The following is a 9,969-nucleotide window of genomic DNA, read 5'->3' on the forward strand; positions in this document are numbered from 1 at the left end:
CCTGCCTCTGGGCCACCTGTCCCTCCTAACCTGTAACTCACCTGCCTCTGGGCCACCTCTCCCCCCCTACCTGTAACTCACCGGCCTCTGGGCCTACTTTGTTCCTTCTGTCTGGAACTCTCCTTTCTCCCATTTTGCTTGGCCAGTGTCTCATTTTTTGGGATTCAGTTTATGTGTCTCTTCCTCCAGGATCCCCTAACCATCCCTTGTGGCCACACAGACTGGAGCCCTGCTCTGGTTCTCATGGCACCCCTCCCCTGATGGTGGCAGACATCCTGCTCTGTGACAATCTCTTAATTATTGTCCTAGTTGCTGTGAGCCCCTGGAAGGTAGAGACACTGTTACGTTCACTGCTGGGTCTCTCATAGCAAGATGCGCACCAGTGCGTTATGAGTTCAACAACAGCATGCACAAGCATTCATTCGTGAGCAGCTCACCCTTTCCCACCTCCACATTTTGATTCTGCCCCTGCCAGCCCTTCCTCCCATCTCCATGTATCCAGATCGCACCCTTTGTGGAAACCAGGCTCACAGCTGACTCCCTTCACAGCGTGTTCTTTGCTAACCTGAGGGGGAACTCATCCGCTTTCTCTCTGAAGAGGCAAGATGCTGGATCTGTGGTGTGCTCATGCAATTTCTCATTTTGTTTTTTATATTAAAATACTTAGATGTATGTAAGTTCCTTGAAGACAGAACTCCTAGCTGTATCATCCTTGCATTCCTGGCAGATCGCCTGGAAAGCTTTGAATGGACAAACGGAAGTGTGATAGGAGAGGCCCTTACTGGACACTTGTATTTGTTCCTGCTGCCGCTATGACAAATTACCAGAAACGTGCTGGCTTAAAACACAAATGGGGCCGGGTGCAGTGGCCACGCTTGCAGTCCCGGCACTCTGGGAGACCGAAGTGATCACTCGAACCCTTGAGTTTGAGACCTGACTAGGCAACACAGGAAGACCCCATCTCTAGAAAACATAGCCAGGCATGGTGATGCACACCGTAGTCCCAGCTACAGGAGGCTGAAGTGGGAGGTTCCCTTGAGTCTGGGAAATGGAGGCTGCAATAAGCCATGATTATGTCAGTGCACTCCAGCCTGGGCGACAGAGACTCCATCTCAATGAAACAAAACAAAACACAAATGTATTCTCTAACACTTCTGGAGGCCAGAAATGCTACATGTTTCCAGGGCTGAAGTCAACGAGTTGGCAGGACCCATTTCTTTTGGAGGCTCCAGGGGAGGATCCATTTCCTTGCCCTTTCCAGCCTCTAGAGGGTGCCTGCAATCCTTGGCTCGTAGCGGCCGCCCTGAATTCCTCTGGCCTCTTCCACAGTCACATCTCCTGTCACATCTCCTGACTCTGAGCCTCTTGCCTCCCTCCTATAAGGACCCCTGTGATTATATTGGGCCCACCTGGATAATTCAGGGTCATCTCCCCATCTCAAGACTTTAGTTGGTAACAGCTGTAAAGTCCCCTTTATCATAGAAAGTAACATTCGTAAAGTCCAGGAATTAGGTAACCCCCAACCTATGGGAGTAACTATTTAGCCTATCACAATAGCATTTAGTATGTCACAAAGAATTGATAAGAACGCCAAGATTCTTGGTTCAATGCTGTTTTAATTCCGCCAGAAAAGTTGGAAAATTTCTTTCCTATGGGATGAAGACATTGGAGCAAGGCTTTTAGGGGTGCACTGTTTATAAAGTTCCCAGACCTTGGTCCTGAAGAGCCGGCCCACAAAGACATAAATTACTGGATTCAGGGAGCTGTTGATGAAAGCAAAGAAGTTGGTCAGTTGCAGGCCCAGGTCGATGAAGTCCTCCCAGAAGCAGCCTTGGACTGCTTGCACCTGGAATAAGAATTCCAGGAAGGCAAAGAAATGGTAAGGGGCCCAGCAGACCAGGAAGGCAGCCACGAGCATGAGGATCAGCACTGTGGTCTTGCCATCCTTGCGGCCCCCGCACCCTCTACCGCTGGCCTCCTTCCTCCCTCGCAGGGAGGCCAGGATGTGGTAGTTGAAGAAGATGATCGCAGCCAGGGGTAGGAGGAAACCCAGAATGTTTAACTCCACGATCCTTGCAAAGTGCCAGGCTTCATGGGGGAGGAGCAGGATGCAGGCGGTGATGTTCAGATCTGGGACGGCTTTGAGGGATCGAAGCAGGAATGTGGGGATACTCAAGAGGCCCCCCACAACCCAGATGAGCATGCAGGTAACCTGGGCCTGCCTCCGCCGCTGCCTCCTCCGACTGGCCATAGGATATACCAGTACGCGGTAGCGGTCCTGGCTGATGGCCACCACCAGGAAGATGCTGGTGAACAAATTGGCCTTGATGACCCCGTTGATGACACGGCAGAGGAGGGCCCCGAAAGGCCAGTTAAACTGGTTCCAGATATTCTCTGCCCAGAAGGGCAAGCCCAAGACAAACACCAGATCAGAGGCCGCCAGGTTGGCCAGGTAGATTTCTGCCACGTTCAGTCGCCGCCGGGGCAGGAGGAAGACCGACAGGACAAAAAGGTTTCCCAGGAGGCCGAAGAAGCAGATGGAGATGATAAATGTCGGCAGTACTCTGTGCAGCAGGTCCCAGACTTCCGGAGCATTGTCGCAGGCTGTAGCATTTTCAGGGGAGAGCTGGCTCTGGTTGGAGGACTGGAGCTGTAGAGGGGCCCAGGTTGCCATGTACATGACCTGAAATGCACATTAGGTAGAATACAACAGGAAGTGGCAGGCTATGGCTTATGAGCCAAACCAGCCTGTCACCTATGGACAATAAAGTTTTATTGACACGGAGCTACACGCATTCATGGACGCATTATCTACGGCCTGCGTTCAGGCTACAAGGGTGAGCCAAGTGCTTGCAATGGAGACTGCCTGGCTTGCAAAGCTGAAGATACTTACCATCTGTTCCTTCAGAGGAAAAGTTTGCTGACCTCTGGTTTAAAGCATGGTGCCTGAGTCCAAATCCTGGTACAAGCACTCAGTGTGAGCTACTAAGACACACTGACTTTTACTTTCCTTTTTAAACATTGGAGAGAATTGGGTCTTTCTTGTGGGATCATGGGAGGGATGGTGTTAGAATCTATGGGGTGCTTAGCTCGCTGCCTGGCATAGAGGAAAGACTTTGGAAGGTAGTGATTAGTCTTAGTAACAACAGTACCATTATTATTATTACTAGCGTTTTAACAGGCATTTAATGAGCACCTACTTCATGCCAGCACCTTGCCAGGTACTGCAGATATACAGGACAGAGCAGCCTCAGCCTCATGGGGCTGCAGACATGGAGGCAGAGGTCATGGCTTGAGACAGAAGTGTGGGAAGCCCAGGAACAGCAAAGGGAGCTGACCTGTTGGGGGCTGGGACCAGTGCGGTGGACGGGGTGGGGACAATGCTAGGAGGTTCCTCTTATGGGCTTGAAAAACATGAGTATGGCCAGGTGTGGTGACTTAACACCTATAATCTCAGCTCTTTGGGAGGCTAAGGCGGGTGGATCAGATGAACCCAGGAGTTCAGGGCCAGCCTGGGCAACATGGTGAAATCCCGTCTTTACAAAAAATACAAAAAAATTAGCCAGGCATGGTGGTGCATGCCTGTGGTCCTAGCAACTCAAGGGGCTGAAGTGGGAGGATCGTCTGAGCCTGGAAGGTTGAGGCTGCAGTAAGCCGTGATCATGCCACAGCACTCCAGCCTGGGCTGACAGAAAAACTGAGACCCTGTCTCAAAAAAACAAAACAAAACAAAACAAAACAAAACAAAACAAAACAGAAAGAAAAAGGAAAGCATAAATAAAATAACAACTAACACTTGTTAGATGGGATTAATGGTCTCTGTGTTTCAGGCACCATTCTAAGTGTTTCCCATTTAAGTGTTTTCTGATTTATTCTTCCCGGCAGCCAGACAAAGTGGGGGCCATTGTCATCTCCAGTTAGCCAATTAGAAAATTGAGTGCTGAGACCCTGAGTTGCCTGAGGTCACCCAGCTGGTCAACAGACCCTGGATTTAAACCCAGGCAATCTGATTCGAGAGCCTGATCAAGAGCCTGATGGAGACCCTGTGCTTCCGTCCGCTCTCTTCCGCTGCACCTGTCCCCAGTTGGTGAATGGTGAAGCCAGGCTCAGAGAAGTTAACCAGCTTGTCAGAGAAGACCTGGCTGGTGGTTACAGGGCCACACTAGAAACCTTGGTCTGCATGGACCCCAGAAGCCGTGCTCACAGCCATGCAGCTGACTGGCCTCCCATGCTTGCCGGAGGAGCCCGAGCTGGTGGGTACAGTGTGTGCTGTGAACCTCGGTCTGCACACACCCCACAGCTTAAGCTCATATCCTGACCTGCCTCCTATGCTCCCACGCTGAGTTACACCAGGAGACAGATAGAAAACTCTGTTTCTTTCCTTAGGGAAGACTGTGTCTTCCTGCCCTCTATGGTCCCAGGAGGGGTAGGTCACATCCTGTGCTCGTGGCTTTGTAGCCTCCCGTCAGCAAAACCTTCCACAGCCAACTCAGGGACCCACAAAGGGACTCACAAAATCCTATCTGCAGTGAGCAGCTGCCTACTCTGTGGGATTTCTGGGGTTCCAGACAAGCTTCAGAGCCTAAACACTCTTCCCCAACTTGGATAGGTTAATATGTACCCAGAGCTTAGCAGGGTTTCTGACTCATCAACAGCACACAGCAAACGTTAGCTGTCACCATCATGATCGTTATTACTAGGTGATGTTTGAGATTTCTTCAACCATGCAAAGCCTCACAGATACCAACAAAAGATATTGTGTAGCGGAGAATTAATCTTGGAAGAGCACATTTGGCTGTGTAACCTCGGGCAAGTCAGTTTATGTCGCTGAGCGTGACTTTCCTTATCTAAGGGAGACATGATGACCTCAAGAGGCCCTTCTAGCTGTGACATTCTGTCATGTCACTCCCATGGAATTATTCACACTGGGGTATAATTCGCTGGTTCTTCCAGTCATGTATTTACTGAGCAAGTATTTACTGAGAACGTAATATGTGCCAGGCACTGTTCTAGGTATTTAGGACATAGCAATGATTACCCGGCTCTCAGTGTGCGTATAAGCCTAGCAGGAGAAAGAATTGATAAACAATACTCACACTAAATAAACATGCTGGCGGGAGATAGCTGGGAAGAGTAGCAGTGCAGGTGGTGAGAGGTGATCAGACCCTAGATGTGTTCTGAAGGTACTAACACCATGATTTTCAGCTGGATCCAGGTGGGAGAAAGGAGGAACTGGACAATGCCAAAGCTATTGGACTGAACACCCAGAAGTATGAAGTTGCCATCAGCGGAAACGAAGATGGCAGAATGAAGATGAAGCAGCTTTTTGTGTGTGGAGCAGGAGATCACGAGTTCAACTTTGGAACTGCTAAGGTTGAGATGCAAATTGGACATCACGTGGGGACGTCTGGTAGGCAATGAGATAGACAAGTTTGGTATTCAGGGACAAGATTTGGGATGATGAGACATAACTGGCAGTTGTAATCACAGGAATGGCATTTAAAGCCACAAGTCTGGATGAAATCACCAAGGGAGAGAGTAGATAAAAAAGCAGAAGCTGCAGAGTTGCCGGCTGATAGATTAGCAGGAGACACGGCAAATCATGATTTGGTGGTTGTCCGTGGCACCTAGAAGCTGAGCAGTCCCTGCCTAGAACATATGGAGGAGGCTGGAGGCTCTTGTTAAAATAGTTTGGTCATTTTTTGCAGGGCATAAATCCAAAACTATGTTTATTTTATCATTTGGCAATACTTAAAGAATTTGCAATAAACCCTTTTGGAGTGATGAGCTAAAAAACAAATGTTTAATCGAAATTTAAGCACTGCACTTCTGTTGCTCAAGAAAGTAGTTGATGAGCAGATAGACTGCACAGAATGTATACTGACATTTGCATCACTATGGGGGCTGCAGCAATTTCACTGACTGCAAGAAAACCTAAGACCGGAGGGGCTACTTTACAAATCAGTAATTTTAAGAATATCGCACGCTAAGACCTGGGTCTCATCTGTGTAGCTGCAAAAGATGCTGTTATATGATCATTCTGGGAGGCATGACTTTTCCCTTAGATCAAATGACTGTTCTTTAAGTTAACTCAGCTCACATTTAGTTCCAGCTTTTTTTGTGCACGTGCAACAGTGGAAGTGATGGCTAACTGTGCTCTGGTTCCAAAAGAAGAACATCACTGAAAGTATAACAGTGCCAGCTCAACACCAGTATCCTCAGACTCTTCAGACAGAAAAACCTGTTAATTCCAATCACAGTTCCCTCTTTCATCCAGCCCATGGAAGCAAAACTGGGCTTTGGGACATTCATTCTGGCAAAGTGAAAACAACTGACTTTTTTTGTGAATGCTATTTTAAATTGTTTCAATTTTCCACATTGGGAATAAAGTCATTGCATTTTTGTGAGGATAAAACACAAATTTTGGTGGAGTCCAGTGTCGTGGTAACAATAATATTCCTACTAAATTAAGACACCAATGAAACAGAAATGTGATTGGAATAGGTCGTGGTGCACACACAATGTGTTATTGCATATAAATAAGTGTCAATATTCTATAAATTGAAATAGATGTACTTGACAAAATTTACCAAATGTTAAGACATGCACAGATTTACTGAACTACAAACTTGTTGTGATAAAGTTGTTCATAAAGTCTTCTGAAAAACTAGACTTTCACGTGTTTTCTCTTTTATTTGCCCATTATCAGCTATTAAACAGTGCGTGAAAATAGATCTCTAAATTTTTGTTGAATTTTGTTCCAAATCAGTTGGAAATTTTAAGTTATTCAATGGATAGAGCACCAAAACATCAGCTTTCAAAGTTTTAATGGGACTATAATGGTTGAAAACAAAGCTGGTATGCAGAAAAATTATAAAATGTATCAGAAAATTATCAAAATCTAATGCTGTACAAGGCTTAATTCTGAAATCCTATAATGAGCTCTGGAATATCTCAATTTGTGGGAAGAATCTTTTTAATGTATAAATTCATGTTCTGTTCGGAAATGAGATGAAATTGAGAAAACCTATGATTTGCAGTATCTAAATTTGACAAATGTTCAAAACTTATAAACAGGTACAAAAGCTTGAATCTTGTAAAAAAAAAATAATAATTGTGGGCTGGGCGCAGTGGCTCATGCTTGTAATCCCAGCACTTTGGGAGGCCGAGGCGGGTGGATTACCTGAGGTCAGGAGTTCAAGACCAGCCTGGACAACATGGTGAAACCTCGTCTTTACTACAAATACAAAAATTAGCTGAGTGTGGTGGCAGGCACCTGTAATCCCAGCTACTTGGGAGGCTGAGGCAGGAGAATCACTTGAACCCAGGAGGCGGAAGTTGCGGTGGGCCAAGATCACACCATTGTGCACCCCAGCCTGGGTGACTGAGTGAGACTCCATCTCAAAACAAAACAAAACAAAACAAAACAAAACTAAAATAAACTAAACTAAACTTTGTGGAAGAAAGGAATCCTGAACTGAGGCAAAAAGACAGCACCTGTGAAAATATCTGAGCTAAAATATTTTTGCAATTTCACATGCAAAGAATTGGACTGGAGAACAGCCTCTGCCTGGCAGAATTTGCTGAGAGTTTATCACTCAGCACCTGCAGAGGGAACATTGTCTCAATATATTATGGTTCAAGAGAAGAGTCAACTGAAGGCACTAATTTAAATTTGCTAATTGTCAAACTTCTGGAAAAAAGATTTCAGGCAATTACATGGAGAAATTAAAAATAACAAGACCACATTGACAAAAATACTTGGGAATTTTTGGGAAAAATGCCAATGACATGGTGTCAGTCAGGCACAAGAAACCGCAGCATGTGAATATGCAGCAAGAACAATGATTTTGCTTATCTAATTTTTGAATATTCAGTTAATTAACAAAAAATGTTTTATTTTGCTTTAATATACGTAGGTATATGTGTATACACATTTATACATATATTTAAAGAGTTTTTGGAAAATAGCTTTTGTCTAGAACTACTTTATAACACCATCAATATAATATAACCATTTTGTTGGCCTTTTTTCCCTCTCTTCCTTCCCTCCCTTCCCTTCCTCCCTCCCTCACTTCCTCACTTCCTCCCTTCCTCCCTCCATCCTATCCTGCTTCCCTCCCTCTCTCCTTCCTCCCATCCTTCCTTCCTCCCTCCCTCCCATCCTGCTTCCCTCCCTCTCTCCTTCCTCCCATCCTCCCTTCCTTCCTTCCTCCCATACTCCCTTCCTCCCTCCCTCCCTTCCTTCCTCCCTCCTATCCTCCCTCCTTTTCATCCTTCCTCCCTCTCTCCTTCCCATCTGCTTCCCTCCCTCTCTCCTTTCTCCCATCCTCCCTCCCTCTTTCCTTCTCTCCCTCTCCTTCCCCATCCTCCCTCCCTTCCTTCCCTCCTCTCTTCCTCCCTCCTTCCCTCTCATCCTCCCTCCTTCCCGTCCTGCTTCCCTCCCTCTCTCCTTCCTCCCATCCTCCCTCCCTTCCTTCCTCCCTTCCCCCTTCCCTCCCATACTCCCTTCCTTCCTTCCTCCCTCTCTTCCTTCTTTCCTTCCTCCCTCCCTCCTATCCTCCCTCCCTCCCATCCTTCCAACTTCTCTCCTTCCCACCCTGCTTCCCTCCCTCTCTCCTTTCTCCCATCCTCCCTCCCTCCCTCTTCCCTTCTCTCCCTCTCTCCTTCCCCATCCTCCCTTCCACCCTTTCTTCCCTCCTCCCTTCCTCCCTCCCTCCCTCTCATCCTTCCTCCTTCCCATCCTGCTTCCCTCCGTCTCTCCTTCCTGCCATCCTCCCTCCCTCCCTCCTTCCTTCCTTCTTCTCTCTACCTACAAATACTTATTTTTGGGGGACACAGTTTTTGACTGTTGGGGTGCCCCAGCAGTGTGCACAGCACATGGTTTGGCCATCCCTCTCCTAGCTACCTCTGATGAGGTCTATGGTGACAGATGCTGGCAGATGGGAATCTGTGGAACTGTCCTGTGATCAATTGGGTTTTCTCAGGGAGAAAGAAGGAGAGGTCCTGACCTGGGGTGGAGAGGCTGGGGCATTGAGGGTTTGAGAAGAGATGGGAGGGTGTTGAGCATGATATGGTTTGGCTGTGTCCCCACCCAAATCTCATCTTAACTTGTAGCTCCCATAATTCCCACGTGTTGTGTGAGGGACTTGGTGGGAGATAACTGAATCATGGGGGCAGATAACAAAGCCAGGCCAATACCTTGACTTTGGCTCAGGCAGACTGAGTTTGAACTTCTGACCTCCAGAACTGTAAGATAATAACTTTCATTGTTTTAAGCCAGTAAGCTTGTGCTAATTAATTACAGCAGCCGTAGGAAACCAGCACAGGCGGTGAGGTTGCACCCTGGCCCGGAAGCCAGAGATGACCAGCTATGCAGAAATTTTAACTTGAATCTGATCGGGTCAGTGGACACCACCCCAATCCCCAGGACCGGGAGGTGGCTGGGGCCACTGCAGCCACAGCATTTGTCTGCTTATGTGGGGTTTATTTTTAAAGGGACTGTCCTCATCTGCTGCTGTCTGTGTTTATAAGGTTGGCCAGAAAGGAGAAATCTTCCTTTGCCAGTTTTTAGCTTTAGCTCTGATATTTGACTAGAACATAGTAGGTGCTCAATAAACAGTATCTACAGATATTGTTAGTAATATGTGATCTTATTTGAAGAACTCAGAAGGGACATTGGGCAAGTCTACTAAAGATGGTAATTCTGTAATTCCTGTACGGTATTTTCTGAATTCTGAGCGTTTTAACCTTGGCTATGAGAGAGTGTGACTTTCTTCAACAAATTAGTGAATTCTTCAAATTAACTTCAATTTCAACAGCACATCATTTCCAGTGATGATAACGGCATTGGAAATACAGCCATAGAAAGACCATTAGTGTGGTCACATAATCAAATGCTGCTTTCAAGACACGAAGAACCCAACCAGTTATTGGTCTTATGAAATATTGTAAGCCATCCCAGAGAGG

General features: G+C 46.7%; 1 protein-coding gene across 2 annotated transcripts in view; it reads right to left on the minus strand.

Moving 5' to 3' along the window:
- Positions 1 to 1,596: 1,596 nt before the first annotated feature.
- Positions 1,597 to 9,969, minus strand: part of BDKRB1 (bradykinin receptor B1) — a 10,287-nt gene continuing 1,914 nt past the window's right edge. The window contains exons 1-2 of one of the 2 annotated variants that reach the window (XM_017528182.2): positions 5,097 to 6,586; positions 1,597 to 2,683 (exon numbers count right to left, since the gene is read on the minus strand). In XM_017528182.2, the coding sequence (XP_017383671.1) occupies positions 1,616 to 2,680 (1,065 nt within the window). In that variant the 5' untranslated portion in view covers positions 2,681 to 2,683; positions 5,097 to 6,586 and the 3' untranslated portion in view covers positions 1,597 to 1,615. Of the gene's footprint in view, positions 2,684 to 5,096; positions 6,587 to 9,969 lie in introns of those variants that run through there. The other variant, XM_017528179.2, reaches the window with a different exon arrangement.

The sequence above is a fragment of the Cebus imitator genome, unplaced genomic scaffold, assembly GCF_001604975.1.
Source record: "Cebus imitator isolate Cc_AM_T3 unplaced genomic scaffold, Cebus_imitator-1.0 Scaffold52, whole genome shotgun sequence".
Taxonomy (NCBI): Eukaryota; Metazoa; Chordata; class Mammalia; order Primates; family Cebidae; genus Cebus; species Cebus imitator.